The 20,001-nt window shown below is 53.2% G+C and overlaps 1 protein-coding gene across 1 annotated transcript in view; it reads left to right on the forward strand.

The window, feature by feature from the left end:
• The window catches only part of TMCO4 (transmembrane and coiled-coil domains 4), a 29,884-nt gene extending 18,729 nt beyond the window's left edge, over positions 1–11,155 (forward strand). Inside the window, exons 8-14 of the mRNA XM_032968330.2 lie at positions 383–502; positions 2,771–2,935; positions 3,718–3,854; positions 4,047–4,131; positions 6,419–6,536; positions 6,761–6,878; positions 7,015–11,155. Of these exons, the coding sequence (XP_032824221.1) occupies positions 383–502; positions 2,771–2,935; positions 3,718–3,854; positions 4,047–4,131; positions 6,419–6,536; positions 6,761–6,878; positions 7,015–8,010 (1,739 nt within the window). The 3' untranslated portion in view covers positions 8,011–11,155. The remainder of the gene's footprint in view (positions 1–382; positions 503–2,770; positions 2,936–3,717; positions 3,855–4,046; positions 4,132–6,418; positions 6,537–6,760; positions 6,879–7,014) is intronic.
• Positions 11,156–20,001: the final 8,846 nt, after the last annotated feature.

Below are 20,001 nucleotides of genomic sequence, written 5' to 3' on the forward strand. Positions count from 1 at the left end.
TAACAGCACTTGCCCAAACAGTCTGTTCAGGCTATATGGGGGGGGGGGGGGGGTCTTTGTCTTTGTTATGTTTGTGTAGCGCCTTGTGATCTCCCTTTGAAAGGAGGCAGCATTAGTCCTGCTATGGCTTTGAGTGATCAATCACTTTTAATTAATCTAGATTGAAAGCTCGTTCCCTTCGAACTGCTTTTTGCATTTAGTCTATTGTCCCCCCCCCCACCCCGCACCTCCCATTTGCACGGTCGGCTACGTACGGCGCGAAATACTTTCAACACGCACACGTGCATAGAAGTGTAAATTATTATTATAATTATATACAAGTGCGCGTGGCTGCGGCAGGAGAAACCGAGAGACGACTCTTTTTTTCCCGGTGTTGCTCAAGGGTACAAGATGAAGAAGCGCGTGGGGCAGGTGGAGGAGTTTGAGTTCGTGACCCTGACCGAGGGGCGCAAGTTGGACGTCACCATCGCCATCACGGGCTGGCTCTCCTCCGGCAAATACGGTAACGCGCACTCACGCGCGCACGGTGGCGCGGGGAAGCGTGCCCCTCTGCCACCGGAAAGGTGGTAACGCTGCGATGCTTGCCAGCAGCGTTTGCACCCTCCCCCCTCAGAGGGTCTCTCCTTTATTGCAAGACACCTGGCGGGCAGTGTCGTGTAAGCGGCTTCTCTTACGAACAACAACTCGGGCACACCAGGTGTGTGTTTGTGTGTTTGTGTGTGTGTGTGCGTGTGTCCCCTATACAAAATTGGCACGCACCTGTCTGCATTGTCGTTATGTAACCGAGGCGTGTATGTCTACTGTCATGTGCGGCAAGGGCTAGCGTTATGTAAGTCACGTGGCGTTATGTAAGGCACGTGGCGTTATGTAAGGCACGTGGCGTTATGCGTCGTGGAAGCGTAGGCCAAAAATATTCTCTGGAGGGGCTCCGTAAAACTCCTCCCCCCCCCCCCCCCCAGAGGCTGTAGAGTGCTCCCTCTGCAGTATGAACAGGTTCAACAAAATTTGGCTGATTGGCAATTTGCACGTGGTGTGGTAAAGTGTGTGGGGGCTCTCACATCCTCTTAAGATGTCTGGCCAGCATTTGAAGAGGAGACACAATCGCCCTCTAAAGGGGTCTCTCTATTGGAGGCTCTTCTGCCAACAAAGGTGCAGCCCTGCATGAGCAAGCAATTGCAGGGCTGCACCTTTGTTGATTTGATGCAAAGCATTACACATGGAGAGTGGGACTGGTGTACAGCCAACTTGCAGTGTAGAAGGTACATTTTTTGATGATGATTCGTAATAATGGCGAAACTGTACATTTTCCCGATCAGTACTGATAAGGCAGTAGTGCTCGGGCATTGTGGGTTCTCGAGTTCCTCCCACATGAAGCCAAATACTCCTGCATGGAATTCATGATGAATGTACACGTGAACTTACATACACGTATATATACACACACACATACAGAATGTTGGTGCAAATGCTGCACCTATGAAGTCCGGCACCGCACACGAGGGGCGTGAGTGGCCAGCACCGCGCCCGGCCGCCTTTGTCTCCCCAGTGCTGATGCTTACATAAGGCACCAGGTACTCATTTGAGGCTAAGTCGACCTCGGGAGGCCCATGATTGGTTCAGATATTCGTCACCGATGTCAGAGCGCAGCACGCTAACCGCCACACCACCGCTTCACAAACAGATATACATACAAAGACAAAGATCCCCCGTACAGAATTAACAGACTATTAGGGCAAGTGCAGTGAGTGAGCGCCTCTGCTGGTGTTTTCTCTCCTCACCACCGCGTGACTGCGTCAAGTGCCCTGTGAATATACGAAACTGCAGGGGGCGTCGGAGCGCGCGTTGAATGTGAATTCAAACCCAAATCTCCCTGTCTCCCTGTGTGTCCCTGTCTCCCTGTGTGTCCCTGTCTCCCTGTGTGCCCCTGTCTCCCTGTGTCTCCCTGTCTCCCTGTGTCTCCCTGTGTGTCCCTGTCTCCCTGTGTCTCCCTGTCTCCCTGTGTGTCTCTGTCTCCCTGTGTGTCCCTGTCTCCCTGTGTGCCCCTGTCACCGTGTGTGTCCCTGTCTCACTGTGTGTCCCTGTCTCCCTGTCTCCCCCTGTCTCCCTGTGTGTCCCTGTCACCCTGTGTGTCCCTGTCTCCCTGTCTCCCCCTGTCTCCCTGTGTCTCCCTGTGTGTCCCTGTCTCCCTGTGTCTCCCTGTGTGTCCCTGTCTCCCTGTGTGTCCCTGTCTCCCTGTGTGTCCCTGTCTCCCTGTGTGTCCCTGTCTCCCTGTGTGTCCCTGTCTCCCTGTCTCCCCCTGTCTCCCTGTGTGTCCCTGTCTCCCTGTGTGTCCCTGTCTCCCTGTGTGTCCCTGTCTCCCTGTGTGTCCCTGTCACCCTGTGTGTCCCTGTCTCCCTGTGTCTCCCTGTGTGTCCCTGTCTCCCTGTGTCTCCCTGTGTCTCCCTGTGTCTCCCTGTCTCCCTGTGTCTTCCTGTGTGTCCCTGTCTTCCTGTGTGTCCCTATCTTCCTGTGTGTCCCTATCTTCCTGTGTGTCCCTGTCTTCCTTTGTGTCCCTGTCTCCCTGTGTCCCTGTCTCCCTGTGTGTCCCTGTCTCCCTGTGTGTCCCTGTCTCCCTGTCTCCCTGTGTGTCCCTGTCTCCCTGTGTGCCCCTGTCTCCCTGTGTCTCCCTGTGTCTCCCTGTGTCTCCCTGTGTGCCCCTGTCTCCCTGTGTGTCCCTGTGTCTCCCTGTGTCTCCCTGTCTCCCTCTGCCCGCCTGTCCCCTCTTTCCTAGGGAGCTTTGAGACCCCCTGGCGGTGCCTGCACCACAGCCGTGAGCAGTACTGCCTCGTGTGGGAGTCCCAGTACCTGCGAGGGCTGGGCCGTGCCATCGACTCCATCATCAACGGGCTGCTCAGCATGGCGGCGCAGGAGGCCCTCAAGCTCACCGTGTTGTCCGGTGAGACCCACTCTGACCGCAGCGGGGGGTAGCCTTGGGACAAGCGCTTGGCAGCGAGTGGCACCTATGAAAGCCGGCAGTGGCGTGGCGTAGCATGCGACGGGGTGAGTGGGCAGCACGACGCCCGGCCGTCTTTGTCTCCCCAGTGCCGATGTTTACACAAGGCACCGGGTACTCATTTGAGGCCGAGTCGACCTAGGGGTAGGCCCAGGATCGGTTTAGATCATCGTCACTGATGTTGGCGGTGAACGGGAATCGAATTGGGGGTCGCCGGGATCATAACACGGCGCGCTAACTGCTACAACACGACGCTCCCCAGGCAGCTCTTACTCTCTTACACGCGTAGACCTGGACGGACCCTTACCGACAATCCACCGCCGGGCAAATCGAATCAAACGCTCGCACGTTCAAATTACTGACGTCCATTTTTGGAACAGAGAGGAAGAGGTTGGAAGTCCAGAATAACCACCCAGTACGAGACCCAAACATCGCACCCCCTGACGTTTTGACATTTCCCCCCCCCTCGTCGAAGACACCGTTGGTGTCACCATCAACTGCGTCAGAACATTAGCAGCAGGCCGATGCTGCACCAAGATTGACGACACGAGCCATATCCTTGCGATTGTGGCCATGCAACTCAAACACGCACGCACGCACAATACCTGCCACCCAACCCGGTCTTCCTAGGCGCTACTCGCTAACAGCGCTCGCACCACGACTGTCCGTTGAGGCTACACCGCCGGGGGGGGGGGGTCTTTGCGTGGCTGTGCGCGCGTGACCAGGCATCCTGGCCGCACTCGCGTGGCCATCGTCGCTCCTCCTCGCCGCCAACATCATCGACAACCCGTGGGACGTGTGCCTGAATCGCGCCGCCGAGACGGGCAAGCAGCTGGCGCGCGTGCTGCTCTCGCGCCAGCAGGTGAGCAGGGGAGAGGAGGGGGGGGGCGGGGTGGGGGGCGGGCGGGCGGGGTGGGCGAAACGTCGGACCAAAAGGCACGCGGCACAACGCGGGCGCGCGTCGTCGGTTGTCGCAGCTGCGTCTGCCGCGACGATCGGCGTGCGACGGGCGCCCGAGGCTCACTCGTGTGCCGGCCGCTTGTTGCCGCCACAGGGCAAGCGGCCCGTGACTCTCATCGGCTTCAGCCTGGGGGCGCGCGTCATCTTCTACTGCCTCGAGGAGATGGCCAAGGAGAAGGGTACGGAGTCTGCGTCATCTTCGCCGTCCCTCTGTTCCTTACCGTACCTCCCACGTACCCCTTTCGTGATCCCCGAGTACCCCTCTCTCGCTGTCATTCGTTCCTCGATCCCCGTAGCACGCCACTGCCAACTGCAGGTAGTCCCCGACTTACGATGGTCCCCGACTTACGATATTTCGATCTTACGATGGCGATAGCGATACGACAAAATTGTAAAATATTTTAAATTTCGCCCGGCAGGCAAACGCAGCAGCGTACGAGGTACGATACTGTACGTTGGGACGCTGCTGGGATGTAAGCGTCTCCCGCCTTGTGTGGTGATGCCTCACTCTCAACACTCTGGTCGACGGAGTGAAGTTGTCCTCGGTGTTAGCGCGCGTATTTTTTTTCCGTGTTTTTTTGTGTTTCAAAGCATGTTCAAAGTTTTTATAGCAGATAGGATTGCTTCCTGAAAAAGAGTATGGATTCCTGAAAAAAACTTTCTATTAAATTGCAGTCCATATAGGTAGGCTAAGAATTTACCTTGTTTTTTTACTTTACATTTTACTGTGCAATACAGTATTGTAATTAATAACTACATAGAGTATATAGTTTATACAGTACGGTACTGTAAATTGCTCTGTTTTGTTAAATTATCACCATTCTTTAAGACTCCTGGGTAGGCTAGGCCATCTTCGACTTACGATATTTTCGACTTACGATGGGGTCGTCGGAACGCATCTCCATCGTAAGTCGAGGACTACCTGTACATAATTCCATTCTGCGTCACCATTTTGTCAGCTACAGTATGTCCAGCGCCTTCAGTGCAGGTACTCGCTCAAACCGTTGTTGAACTGCTCTCTCACCGTACGTAGCCAACCGTGCTAATTGAAGGTTAGATTATTATTACTGAGGCTCAGAGCCAGACAAAGGCTCCCTTCTCGTGGGTTCTGCGTCACAAAGCTCACCTCTTCTCTATTGCCCATTCTCTACCTCTTCCCCTGTTCCTCCACTCCTTGCCAACCCTCCCCTAATAGCCCTTTTGTGATCTCTAAGTACCCCTCTATCGACGTCACCCGTTCCTCGATTCTTGTACCGTGTCCTTAAACATCTACATCATTCCATTCTGTCGTTGTTTTGTATGCTACGTCAAGAGCCTTGAGTGAAGGCGCTTTATAAATGTGTGTATGTTGAACTTCTTTCATGCGTAGCCAATTGTGTTATTCGGAGATTAGATTTGTATTCTTATTACTGAGGCTCAGAGAGCCAGAATGAGGTGCCTCGTGGATTCTTAGGGATAGTTGTGATTGCCCAAGGCTCAGAGAGGCAGTCTAAGGCAGCTTTTTCCATCACCATGCTTGTTTACATTTTACTAACAAGGTCGAGTTATTATTTAGCTGTTCGAGAGAATAACGTTATATTAGTTCGACCTTGTTATGTACTGTTTGTGTATGGGGAGAGGCAGATGTTTGGTTGTGGCAAATGGCATCTGTAGCTGAGCTGGGCCTCTATAAGTCAACTGGATATGAGGCGAGTTGGGGATCTCCGAGTCACACACTTCACTAAAATCCTGGAGTCCCAGATTCAATTCCTGGCTCATAATGCAAGATCCCAGTAACAATTTGGATTTTGCTGAACCAGGCTTGAGCCTCCCTCGACCATCTCCACCTAAAACGGGTCGCTTGCCGGTGTTGCTGCAAGGTCAAAGTCTGCACGCGGGAGACCGAGACGACCCGTCCTGTACGAATGGCGGCAGCCACACCAATCCTCCTTGTTTAGACGCTGGGTCGCCAACGGCGCTAGCCGCAGTCATATATCCGGGCCAATTTGCGTTCCTGCGGGGAGGGCTGCTGTCGGCTCAGATTACGGCCGTCACCTTCACTCAATTGGCACGAGCTTTTGGGCGCAAGCATCATCCCGCGCGTGTGTCGGGAGCGGTAGTGCAGCGGCTAGCGCGCCGCGCTACAAACTCGGCCACCAAAGTTCGATTCCCGTGCACGGCCAACACCGGTGACGATTATTCGAATCAATCCTGGTCCTCCCCTACGTCGACTCGGCTTGAAACGAGTCCCTGGTGCGATGTGTAAACGTCGCTCACTGGGTAGACAAAGGCGCGACCGGGTGCTGGCCACCCACCCCCCCCCCCTCGTGTGCCGTTTCCAGCCTTCATAGGCGCTGCTCGCCAACAGCTCTTGCCTCAAGAGTCGATGAAGGCTACACGAAGGGGTGTCTTTGTGTGTGTGTGTGCGCACGCGCGTGTGCTCGTCCGCACGCGCTGTCCTCCCGTTGCCGTGGCGACGGTCGCCAGGCTGCGAGGGCATCGTTGAGGACGCGGTGCTGCTGGGAGCGCCGGTGCAGAGCTCGGCCAAGCGGTGGGATCCCATCGCTCGCGTCGTCTCGGGCCGCATCACCAACGGATACTGCAGGCACGGTCACCGCGTCGGCACCGCTTCACCGGGGGAGGGGGGGCAGGGGGGCAGGGGGGGAGGGGGAGAGGGGGGACATCCTCGTAGCGGCGGTGCGGCGAGTGCACGTGTCACGCGACGGCGCGTGGTTGGCCTTGCCGTGACTGTCTCGGAATCCCGTGCGTGTGACCCTCTTAACCCCCCTTCCCTCCCCTCCCCCCCCCCCCACCGACCGCGGCTCGCAGGGGCGACTGGCTGCTCAAGTTTCTCTACCGAAGCTCCTCGGTGCAGCTGAACGTCGCCGGCCTGCAGCCGGTGTGCACGGACAGCCGCCAGATCAACAACGTGGATCTTTCCGCAGTGGTACGTGGGGGACGCGTGGGGGGGGGGGTAGGGCGGTAAGCCTACGTCACTCGTCCACGGTTATCCTGCAATGCCGCACGTCACGCGGTCGGGTGTTCACCGGTAACGGACGAGCTTTCACCCACGCCCGTGACAGGTGAACGGCCACATGGACTACATGAAGGAGATGGAGACCGTCCTGCGAGCCGTGGGCATTCGCACCCGCGGGGAGGCCGTGGTGACGGCACAGTCGCTCGGCGGGATGTTGGCATCTGGCTGCTCGGACCAGCCCCCCACAGACCAGCCCCCCACAGACCAGCCCCCCACAGACCAGCCCCTCACAGACCAGCCCCTCACAGACCAGCCCCTCACAGACCAGCCCCTCACAAACCAGCCCCCCACAGACCAGCCTGCCACTGACCAGTCCCCCCCAGACGAGCCCCCCACAGACCAGCCCCCCACAGACCAGCCCCTCACAGACCAGCCCCCCACAGACCAGCCCCCCACAGACCAGCCCCCCACAGACCAGCCCCCCACAGACCAGCCCCCCATTGCCCAGCCCCCTGCAGACGAGCCCCCCACTGACCAGCCCCCCGCAGTTGAGGCCTCCTCGGACGCCCCACCGCATTCTTGGCTCGACGGTGACGAGAGCGAACCCCAAGCGACGCTCGCGACCGACGGCCGCGACGCCGATCGCGAGGACGCCGGCGGCCGCCCAGCGGCGGCGGCGGCCGAGGATCGTGGAGCGGCGAGCAACGGAGGGTCGCCTGCGGGACAGCCGCCGGACGAGCAAGCCGTGCGCGTCGAAGAGACGGGCACGGAAACGACTGGATCGGCGCTCGCGGCCTCCGGCGGGAGCGCGAGCGGCCGACCGCCAGGAGGCGACGACGGGGGCGAGGCGGCCAGCGGGCAAGCGGATCGCGCCGGGAGAATGGGCCGGGGCAGCTCCTTGGACGCGCCGGACATCCTCGGCGCGTTCGACGCGACGCATTTCGGCGTCGGACGTCCCGCCGGCGTCGCTTCAGGGGGAAGGGTTCCGGAGACGACGACGCCGGTGGCGGCCGCGGTCGAAGTGACGGACTGCCGCTCCCGTGAGCAGAGAGCGAAAATGGCTCATGGCGTCACAGATGAAAACTTCAATAAATCCGACTGAGCACAGCCGGTGATGCCGCCGCCGCCGCCGCCGTTGCCTGGGGCGCCTGAAGGTTGCAGTTGGCGAGGTGAGCAAGGCGTGAGCCTGTAAGAGGCCGTCGTGCGTGTGGGTGGGTGGCTGTGCGAGTGGAATTGACGTGCGTAGGCGTCGGATGCCGTCTTGAGCTCGAGTCGCGGGGAAACAGCTCTGTGGGCTCACCGTTTTTGATGAAGGCCGCTTGTGTTGTGGCCGAAACGTCGTGATTTTTGTTATTTTATTTTTTACCTACGTGACTTTACCCAATAGAACCAAAGAGTATGGATCCTTGCAGTCACGAAAGCTTTAAATCTAGAACTCACCGTTTTTATTTTTGAGATGGTGGCGCGAGGGTTCGGTGTCGGGTAGTGCTGCCACGGTCATTTTAATGGCGCCACCCACGTGCCAAGTCGGTGCCACAGAGGTGGGGGAGGAGGGTAGGGCGACATCAGAAACAAAGAATATGGTTTATAGCTTCAAGGTGTGTCTCTAAAACTGTCGAGAGCTTTAGCTTAACAAGGAAGAGTAATTTTTCTACCGTACGCAGCCAACCATGCTGTTTATAACAGGTGCATGTACATTTTCCTGAAGCTCAGACTCAGAATTAGAATGTTTATTTATACTGGAGGAATCCGATGAGCTATGAAGCTCGTTTTCACAGATGTCCGGAAGGAGCGCACAGCTCTCCGACAAACAATACAAAAACACGATATTTAACGTATTAACTTTCTTTCCAGAAGCGACCTGGCCACAATTGATAGCTCAACAAAGTGGCCTCATCATCATGTGGGCATTTATAGCGGCGAAATAGTCGAAATAACCCCAACGCACGGGCCCCACTGTGTCTGACGCGACCTCCATCGCCGAGCTCTGAATGAGCCGCGGTGAATCTCAGGGGGCTGGGGGCAGCTGGCGCTGAGGGCGAGAGCGCCGTGCCTTCGAGCATTCTTGTGGTGGTCGTTTTGGGTTATTCTTGCACTTTGTAATTTAAGGGGCTTAAAAAAATATATATTCCTTCACCCCCCCCCCCCATCATTGTGGACTCTGAATGAGGTGGGGTGGGGGGGTTTATCTTTGTCCTTTGCTTCTCTTATGTCCGTCTTGGATTGTCTGCACTTTTGTCTTATTAAAATGAACTAAACAACGTTTTTCTCCTACTAGGTATATAGCTTCTTTTTTTTTTCCAGAAGCAACCTGGCCACAAATGAGAGCTCAACGGAGTGGCTTGTCATCGTGTGGACATTTACAGCAGCAGCCAAATACGCCCACGGGGAGAGAGACACATGCGAACTCCAAATATACAGGCGTAAAAGTCGGGATCGAACCCACGACTTTCTGTCCACCAGGCGAGGTAGTTAACATCTCGCCACCGTGGCGCCCGTTCAATAACTGGCTTCTAAAAAACATTGGGTCTCTTCCCAGTGTTATAATAATGAAAATTAATTGCGTTTATCAAGCGCCTTCTACAAGTTACTCAGGGTACTGTTGTTCATAGCAATAAATAAGTAGAATATAAACACTGTGCAGGGCGTTCATAGCCGGCGGGGTAGGGAGCAGCACAACACTGGGCAGGGCGTTCATAGCCGGCGGGGTAGGGAGCAGCACAACACTGGGCAGGGCGTTCATAGCCGGGGAGTTGGTGGGGGGGGCAGTGCAAGAGAAAAACCACGTTATAACGGTGTGCGTTCTGCAAAAAGTCTTCGGTAATAGCGGAAAATACCACGTTGTGTGAGCACGCGCTAAGCGAGCACTTACCGTGCGTGCAAAGCCAAAATGACATTTTTCATTTTGTTCTGCGTGCAGTCGTCCTCGAGCTCACAATACTTGAGAACGCCGTTTAGTCGGAGGCGGCCACCACCACGAGTTTCCTCCCTTCGTGGTGTTGTTATTTTGGGGTTGCTTTTGAAGTTCGTAATTTTAATTTTTTGTTCGTCACCTTTCAAGCAATCGGATCGAGCACTTAAAACTGTCCCGAGTCATTTGCTGTCCAAATGTTCAGCTTTGCCCGCGTTTGCGCGTTTGTACGTGGAAAGGCGGCCGGGTGTGGTTGCTAGCCACACACCCCCCCCCCCCCGACACCACATTTGTGTGCCGTGCCGGACTGGGCTCCGTGGGTACTTGCCGACGCAGCACTTGCAACGCCAGCCTGTAATGTTATATGGAGGATTATTTGTTGTGTTCACTGGAATTAGTGTGTTTTTTTATTGCTTTCTCGGCACGTAACGATGCGATTATTTGGTGGTTATTTCACTCGAGCCGCGCGCAAAAAAAAGCGTTGCGTGCACAACGACCGATTACTCGCGATTTATGCAAATAGTCTGCTTGTGCTACGTTGAGGCTAGCTAAGCGAGAGAGAGAGAGAGAAAAAAAAGCGTACGGATGTCACAGAACACAAACGAGACCATGACATTCGGACGAAGTTTCTTCTCTCACTTTTGCGCGGCACAACTCTTCGACGCGTTTCTGGGTCGTTACCCGCGTGTCGTCTGGCGCGATGTCTAACGTTTCGCTACCTCGTGCCAAAGAAAAGCGCCCAGGTGGTGGAGCGGCACGTCCCGGACGTCGTGCCAAACGTCGCGCGGGTAACGACGAACACCCAGAAAGCAGCCGAGAGATTTCTCAACCGATCATCGAAACCGAATCGCGACCCAGAATCGTGACAGAGGGCGATGATCGTGAGATGCCGTTTGGTTTACTACGACCCTAGCCATCTGGGTTCATTCTCTTGCCATAAAAAAATACAAATGGCGGTTCTCATTTGAAGTTCACGTGGACGGCCTTCCAGGTTTACCCAGCCTGATATGTGTGTGTGCCTTATGCCACGTGTCACCAGCACAGGAGGGGGGGGAGACAAAGACGACTACTGGATGCCAATAACCCCAGCTTCTGTGTGCCCTGCTTTGCCTCGATAGGCGCTCGCCAACAGCAACCTTGTAAGTGAGAAATCGGAGTCGACGTGAGACTGTTTTAGCCCCTTTTGTTCGTCGCTCGGCGAAATGTTCAAACGGCGTTTAATTTCCCTGTTGTTAATCAATGCACTATGCAATGTTATTGTCGAATGTTATTTTTCAAAAATATATATATATTGTCAAACCGAAGCTGTAACAGTTGAAATAAATCGTGGCTGTAATTGTTCGTTTCCCGGAGGTGTTTTTGTTGTTGTTGTTCAAGTGAGATTGTTAAGAGGGTGTTTAAGGCCTTCGCCGTCATCATCATCATCACTATCAACTCTTCATCTCCACTCTCTTGCATGGGCGCCAGTGGGCGCTGCAGTGGTGACGCTCGTTGCCTCGCGGCAAGAACGGAACGGCTGGGGTTCGATACCCGGCTCGGGAGTTTCTGTGTTGGTCCCCGCTGTTGTTGCGCGGGTTTCTGCCGGGGTCCTACACACGCAGCCGGTATCGAGTTGCCCCCCAAGTGGGATGTCGCACGGCAGCGGAAACATCGCCGCAGACTGCGAAAACTTGGCAGGGCCCTCCCCGAATACGAATCTTGGCGAGGCTTTCCTGGGTAAACAAGCAGAATGATAATAAAGAAATACAATATAAATGATCTCGGCAGCAGTAATGTAATATCCGCTTGTGTGGGCCGTTCTTGCGAATTGGCCCTTCACAGCACGACGCCGACAGCACGATTGGAATGACACCCGCATGGATACGAATATGGGTTCTGTGAAAAGTTTAGAAAAAAAATATGTATAAGTTGGGTGGAAAGGTTAAAAAAAACAATGAGAGAGACAGAGAGAGTTCCTGCGCCAGGTGGGCTCCTTCTGGATGAGGAAGAACATCTGGATTGAACACGTGATGGTAGTGAGGGGGAATGAGTTGTGCGGAGGTGATTGGGCACGTGATGGTAGTGAGAGGGAATGAGTTGTGAGGAGGTGATTGGGCACGTGATGGTAGTGAGAGGGAATGAGTTGTGAGGAATAGATTGGGCACGTGATGGTAGTGAGAGGGAATGAGTTGTGAGGAGGTGGTTGGACACGTGATGGTAGTGAGGGAGAATGCGTTATGAGGAGGTGATTGGACACGTGATGGTAGAGAGGGGGAATGAGTTGTGAGGAGGTGATTGGACACGTGATGGTAGAGAGGGGGAATGAGTTGTGAGGAGGTGATCGAGGGAAGATACTTTGGAAACAGCAAGGGGAAGTGAAGGTCGATACTGGGCAGCGAAGAGAGCCAGCGGAGGAGGAGAGCCAATGGAGTGGATAATCCGTGACTGGAATCTCAGCACGGAGGAGCACGTGGCAAGTGAACGCAACAGCAAGAAGAGAGAGTGCGTCTCTCTCTCCGTGTTAGCACGCCGATGTGCGCACCGTGTGCGCGTGACATCTTTTATTTTACTTGTTCTGTGATGTTATTCCACAGCCCCATTTTCCAAAGTTCACGTCCAAAAAACGATTTCTCTCTTGGTCTCTCTCGCTCGCTGTCTCTCTCTGTCTCTGTGTCTCTGTGTGTGTCTCGCTGTCTCTGTGTGTGTGTCTCTCTCGCTCTCTGTCTCTGTGTGTGTCTCTCTCTGGCTCTCTCTGTCTCTGTGTGTCTCTCTCTTGCTGTCTCTCGCTCTCTGTCTATGTGTCTGTCTCTCTCTCGCTGTCTCTCTCGTTGTGTCTCTCGCTCTCTGTCTCTGTGTGTGTCTCTCTGTCTCTCTCTCGCGCTCTATCTCTGTGTCTGTCTCTCTCTCTGTCTCTCTCTCGCGCTCTGTCTCTGAGTGTGTCTCTCGCTGTCTCTCTCTGTCTCTCGCGCTCTGTCTCTGAGTGTGTCTCTCGCTGTCTCTCTCTGTCTCTCGCGCTCTGTCTCTGAGTGTGTCTCTCGCTGTCTCTCTCGCTCTCCGTCTCCCTTGATCTCTGTCTCTCTCTCATTGTGTCTCTTGCTGTCTCTCTCGTTGTCTCTCCCTCTCTCGCTGTCTCTGCAGATGGAGAACATCTCCGATGAGCGCGGTTGGCTACGTACGGTGCGAAAGAAGTTCAACGTACACACATGCGCCCCCCCACCTCCTCCACGTTATAAAGTACATACACAACCCAGCGGCCAGGGCACGTCCACCCCCGTGGGGGGGGGGGGGGGTTCCGAGTTTTCTTCGTGCCAAGTTTTTATCCATTCTCTTTTTTTGTTTGTACAAAACCTCTCCTTCCTACCCTTTCCACCCCCACCCCACTGGCCATCCCGCCTGTCTCCACAGAGCGCGCACGCCTGATATTAGATGCAGATGTGAATGGTGTGCGTGAATCTATGAGCGTGCGTGCGTGCGTCTCTTTGTGTGCGGCGTGGTGCTGCCCACACGCACCCACGTGCGCCGTGCCGACCTTCATACATGCTGCTGCTGCTGCTGCCGCTGCTCGCTAACAGGCACTTGCCCCAGAAGTCTGTTGAGGCTACTCGGGGGATCTTCGTGCAACGTTGGTGGGGAGCAGCGCTACAGTGTTTTTGAGCAACGCGCTATGGACCCGGCCGCCCGAGTTCGATTCCCGCTCTGGTGACAATTATCCGAACCCGTTTCTGGGGCTCCTCCAGGTTTGACTCGACATCAAATGAGCACCTGGGTGCGGTGTGTAGTCAACATCGCCACTGGGGAAACAAAGGCGGCCGGGCGTGGTGCTGGCCACACCCACCCTGCTCGTGTGCCGTGATTGTCCAGCCTTCATAGGCGCTACTCGCCAACAGCGCTTGCGCCCCAACAGTCTGTTGAGGCTACATGGGGTGGTGGGGGGGGTGGGTGTCTTTGTCTTTGTGCGAGCGTCAACTAAAATGTGCGCGCGTTAAAAAAATATTAAATATTAAGAATAAGAAGAAAAAAACAGCGGCGATGTTAAAAACACCCAAAAAAGTTCACTCTCTTTACCAAAAAAAAAAGTTGGCCAAAAGTCTCCCGCAGAGATCACAACATTGGTTAGAGAGTCATGGAGACGCTCGCAAAATATCAGCCCGCTTCGTGTGATCTTGGCCCGAGAGCAAGCCACGATTATTATTTTACTCCTTTCTTTCTTAAAAACAAAGAACTAAACCGTGATGGGTTCTTTTGCCCCCCCCCCTCCATTGTTTTGGTTGTTACTTCGGACAAATAAATAAATAAAAACGCGGCAGTGGCAGCAAAATATCTGGGGGGAGCGGAGGCCGTTTCGTGCTTAACGTCGTGAAGTTGTAAACTTTGTAAAACTATTTATTTTATTTTACCAGGTAAGGACCCACTGAGTGATATTTGCTCTTTTCCAGAAGCGACCTGTTTGTCTACCAGTGGGCAGGCGTCTGTGCTACGATCCTGGTGACCGAGTTCAAATCCCACTCACCAACATCAGTGATGAATACATACATTGGTCCTGGGTCTCCCTTGCGGTCAAATCCGAATTAGATTTTATGTTTGAACATCTTAACACCTCCTGTATTAAATTTTGATTTAAAGCTTTCGTGACTGCAGTAATTCATATTCTTAGTTTTTTCGGTACAGGAGGTATTCTTAGTTTTTTCGGTAAAGTCACGTTGAAGAGAAACAACAAAATAATAATATATATAACAATAAAAATTCTCACGACGTTTCGAGTTATTTTATTATTTTGTTGTTTCTCTTCAACGTGACTTTACCGAAAAAACTAAGAATACCTCCTGTATTATTGCCGGAAATGCTAAAAAGCCTCTTCAAAAGGGTCTCGTAGATAGTCCTCGTTCATACCTCTTGGTTGTCCACCGATGCATCGATTATTCGAGCTTCTCTCTATGCTTGAGAATTCCATCGTTGCCACCTGTCCTTGTTTTTTTTTTCCTTCCCTTCCCCTCTCCAGGGTAGTCTCTCTTGTCGAGCACCCGTTCCTGTCTCCTTGACATCTCAAAAAATCGCTGGGAGCATCGGGGAGCAGTGAACACGGCCCAGCGGTTAGCGCATTGTTACCCACCCCCTTTATCTGTAGAGGCTTACGGTTCGAATTCAGCAACCACTTTTGATTTAAGACTGCGACGTTGAAGAACCCCCGTGATGTAATTCGCAAGGGTTAAGCCATTGTTTGCCAGCGCCGGCGTTTTCACATTTGACAAATTACTGGCACGCCACTCAATTGGAATCTACACAGCAACCATCACCCCCCCCCGTCCCCCAACACCCCTATCCGACACTGCGAAAACCTGGCAGGACCCTCCAACAGTATTATTAAATCATAATACTGCTGGGTAAGCAAGCATAATAATTAAAGAATGCAATATTTAACTAATCACGGATAACGCGAGAGAGGGAAAAAACCCACGGGTCGGTCGTAAAAGGCCTCACCTCCATTCCCACGTGTGCCGCTGGACGGGAGGTTATGGGCAGGGCTTTGTGACTCGTCGGCATTATCAGCCGCGTCACGCTGTGTGTGGCTTGTGGGGGGTTTCCCGCCTTCAGGAGGCAGGATGTCAGGGCCTTTTAAAAAACGTGGCTCGAGTGATCAACCACAGCAAAAGTAGTTGATTTAATCATTATCATCGTCATCACTATCCAGCGGCAGATAACCCGTACAGTGAGGGAAAAAAGTATTTGATCCCCTGCTGATTTTGTACGTTTGCCCACTGACAAAGAAATGATCAGTCTATAATTTAAATGGTAGGTTTATTTGAACAGTGAGAGACAGAATAACAACAACAACAAACCAGAAAAACGCATGTCAAAAATGTTTTAAATTGATTTGCATTTTAATGAGGGAAATAAGTATTTGACCCTTCTGAAAAACATGACTTAGTACTTGGTGGCAAAACCCTTGTTGGCAATCACAGAGGTCAGACGTTTCTTGTAGTTGGCCACCAGGTTTGCACACATCTCAGGAGGGATTTTGTCCCACTCCTCTTTGCAGATCTTCTCCAAGTCATTAAGGTTTCGAGGCTGACCTTTGGCAACTCGAACCTTCAGCTCCCTCCACAGATTTTCTATGGGATTAAGGTCTGGAGACCGGCTAGGCCACTCCAGGACCTTAATGTGCTTCTTCTTGAGCTACTCCTTTGTTGCCTTGGCCGTGTGATTTGGGTCATTGTCATGCTGGAATACCCATCCACGACCCATTTTCAGTGCCCTGGCTGAGGGAAGGAGGTTCTCACCCAAGATTTGACGGTACATGGCCCCGTCCATCGTCCCTTTGATGCGGTGAAGTTGTCCTGTCCCCTTAACAGAAAAAACCCCCAAAGCATAATGTTTCCACCTCCATGTTTGACGGTGGGGATGGTGTTCTTGGGGTCATAGGCAGCATTCCTCCTCCTCCAAACCCGGCGAGTTGAGTTGATGCCAAAGAGCTCCATTTTGGTCTCATCTGACCACAACACTTTCACCCAGTTGTCCTCTGAATCATTCAGATGTTCATTGGCAAACTTCAGACGGGCATGTATATGTGCTTTCTTGAGCAGGGGGACCTTGCGGGCACTGCAGGATTCCAGTCCTTCACGGCGTAGTGTGTTACCAATTGTTTTCTTGGTGACTATAGTCCCAGCTGCCTTGAGATCATTGACAAGATCCTCCCGTGTAGTTCTGGGCTGATTCCTCACCGTTCTCATGATCATTGCAACTCCACGAGGTGAGATCTTGCATGGAGCCCCAGGCCGAGGGAGATTGACAGTTCTTTTGTGTTTCTTCCATTTGCGAATAATCGCACCAACTGTTGTCAACTTCTCACTAAGCTGCTTGGCAATGGTCTTGTAGCCCATTCCAGCCTTGTGTAGGTCTTAATCTTGTCGCTGACATCCTTGGATAGCTCTTTGGTCTTGGCCATGGTGGAGAGTTTGGAATCTGATTGATTGATTGCTTCTGTGGACAGGTGTCTTTTATACAGGTAACAAGCTGAGATTCGGAGCACTCCCTTTAAGAGTGTGCTCCTAATCTCAGCTCGTTACCTGTATAAAAGACACCTGGGAGCCAGAACGCTTTCTGATTGAGAGGGGGTCAAATAATTATTTCCCTCATTAAAATGCAAATCAATTTATAAAAAAATTTTACATGCGTTTTTCTGGATTTTTTTGTTGTTATTCTGTCTCTCACTGTTCAAATAAACCTAGCATTAAAATTATAGACTGATCATTTCTTCGTCAGTGGGCAAACATACAAAATCAGCAGGGGATCAAATACTTTTTTCCCTGACTGTAGGTGTCCACTGCACAGTTCGTCTTTTGTTTCCACGTTACTCTTTCTTGTAGTGCCAATATTCTCAAGTAGCGGCCATGTCTCTCTCTGGCGCCAATCTCTCATGATGTCGTCAAGCCGCTCTCTGCGAGGTCTTCCTCTCTTTCCGATTCCTTCCATTTTTCTGCTTTGGTTCTTTCGGTAAAGTCACGTAGGTGAAAAAACAAATAATAAATATTTAATTGACATAAATAAATCACGACGTTTCGATTGCAACACAAGCAATCATCATGCCACTTCAGTAAAACATTTCCTTGCTGTGGTTGTCACACCTGATGATGATTGCTTGTGTTGCAATGGAAACGTCGTGATTTATTTATTTCATTTTTTTACATATATATTTTTTCTTTCACCTACGTGATTTTTCCGAAAGAACCAAAGATTATAACACACGTATACTTTTCCTGTTGTTGTCCATCCTGCACGTGTGTCCAAACAGCGACAGTTTCCTTCTCATTGCCGCCTGCATCACCAGATCGTTTATGCGCAACCTTTTTCTTTACATTCGCTTATTGATTGATCGATTATCCCGGCTCGAATCTGCGTTTTAAAGTGAAGCCCTTGTGGTGCCACGCCAGCGAAGCCGCTCCGTGGTGGCCGTGCCTGCGGCGAGGGTGCAGCAGCAGCAGAGAAGCCACCCGGCTTCCGTCACAGCGCTTCCCCCCACCACCCCCCACAGGAACACGCACACACATGCACTCACGTAGGGCCTCGTGGGCGGGGCGGGCGGGGGGGGGGTCACCTGCCCCTGAGTTCTTACCCGAGAGCCCCCCTCGTGGGGATGCTCTACGGTTTCTCAGGGCCAGGGAATTGGCAGACCCCCCCCCCCCCCCCCCCAGGCCGAACGACACTGCGGCGCCGTGGAGTGACTTAAAATTGTATGGCCACGGCGAACTTGCTGAGAACCGCAGTGAGGGAACACCCAAGCCACACGCGGATTGGCAGGCAGGTGGGGCGGTACAGGAGGATGCCGTGCACTTGGTTAAACAATAGCGGGCGTCGGAGAGGGGGCGGATCCGATTGGCAGAGAGCGGGAAATCCGGGGCTCCTGATTGGATGAGGGGCCAGCGGGCTGACGAAAATCAGGAGCAAGGTCTCTTTGTGTTCGGGGTCTTCTGGAGTGAGCGACCGAGGAGTCACGGTCTCCTGCTACTCGAACGTCCGTGAGACGGGCCGCAGAGCAGCCAGGTCCAGTTCCAAGCAAAAGCCACGTGCAGCCTCGCCTTTCCGCGACTTCGAACACCTCGAGCCTCGCCTTTCCGCGACTTCGAACACCTCGAGGTCGGATCGTAAGTACGGACGAGAGAGGTAAGGCCGAGGGGGGATATCCGTTAAGGAGAGTGAGTAGGGAGAGACCAGGAAAATTGGGTCCTAGACCGCTGGGAGATAGGTTAGACCTACCCTGCTGACCCACACTGACACGGGTAGATTAACTTCAATTAACCAGAGAATAAATCTCCAGTAGACATTAAACCTTGTCGTGTTGCCTCTGCGAGTACGGAAGGGGGTGCACGGTGTTGTGAGCCTGTTCGTTGTGGTGTCCTGTGTATTCTGCCCGCGTGGGTGGGTTAAACGTTGAGTTTTATAAACGTTGAGTTTTATAAGGGCACCACGGGGTGACCAGCCCCTCCCCACCCAGCCCCACCCCTCCCACCCCCCACCCAGCCCCTCCCCACCCTCCCCACCCTCCCCTCCCCACCCTCCCCAGCCCCTCCCCACCCTCCCCTCCCCACCCAGCCCCTCCCCACCCTCCCCAGCCCCTCCCCACCCTCCCCAGCCCCTCCCCACCCTCCCCTCCCCACCCAGCCCCTCCCCACCCTCCCCTCTCCACCCAGCCCCACCCCTCCCATTTTATACGGGTGTCCGGATACACGTGGACAGACATCCACAGACATACACTATTAATCCCCTGCCTCCTGTGAATGCCTCCTGTGAATTAATCCCGGTTGGGCTTCCAGACCACTACGTTTCCTACCAGTACCAGCCCCACCCCTCCCACCCCCCACCCAGCCCCTTCCCACCCTCCCCTCCCCACCCAACCCCTCCCCACCCAGCCCCTCCCTACCCTCCCCTCCCCACCCAGCCCCACCCCTCCCACGTGGACAGACATCCACAGACATACACAATTAATCCCCTGCCTCCTGTGAATTAATCCCGGTTGGGCTTCCAGTCCACTACGTTTCCTACCAGTAAAAGTATCTATATAGCTCAGTGGGCCTTACCTGGTAAAATAAAAAAATAACTTCATAGTTTAGTCTATCCGCAAACACATCCAACACTGTTGGCCGCATTTTGACGAGGTGGTGGCCGCCGGGTGGTGGTTACACGGTGTGCCTCAAAGCGACGTGTGCCTGAGTTCCATTCCAGACTCGGGCACTCTAACTCTGTAGAGTTTGTACTTTCTCCCCCTGTTGTGGATGGGTTTCTTCTGGTGTCGCCGTTCTCCTCCCATGGATAAAATTAAAATATAATTTGTAACTGGGCGAGCGACATCGTCCCGCCAGCCCAGGACACGCTGGCCTGGGAACGCCTGGGAATTCCCCAGGAAGAGCTCGATTCTGTGTTTTGTCGTGTATAGTGTAGTGTATAGTGTAGCGTATAGTGTAGTAGTGTATAGTGTAGTAGTGTATAGTGTAGTAGCGTATAGTAATTATAGTGGTGAATAGTGTAGTTGTGTATACTAGTGTATAGTGTAGCGTATGATATAGCCATGTATAGTGTAGCAGTGTATTCAGTAGTAGTGAATAGTGTAGTAGTGTATAGTGTAGTAGTGTATAGTGTAATAGTGTAGTAGTGTATAGTAGTGTATAGTGTAGTAGTGTATAGTGTAGTCGTGTATCGTAATGTATTTAT

This window comes from Petromyzon marinus, chromosome 39, assembly GCF_048934315.1.
Source record: "Petromyzon marinus isolate PM22_M1 ecotype Great Lakes invasive population chromosome 39, UKy_Petmar_22M1.pri1.0, whole genome shotgun sequence".
NCBI lineage: Eukaryota > Metazoa > Chordata > Hyperoartia > Petromyzontiformes > Petromyzontidae > Petromyzon > Petromyzon marinus.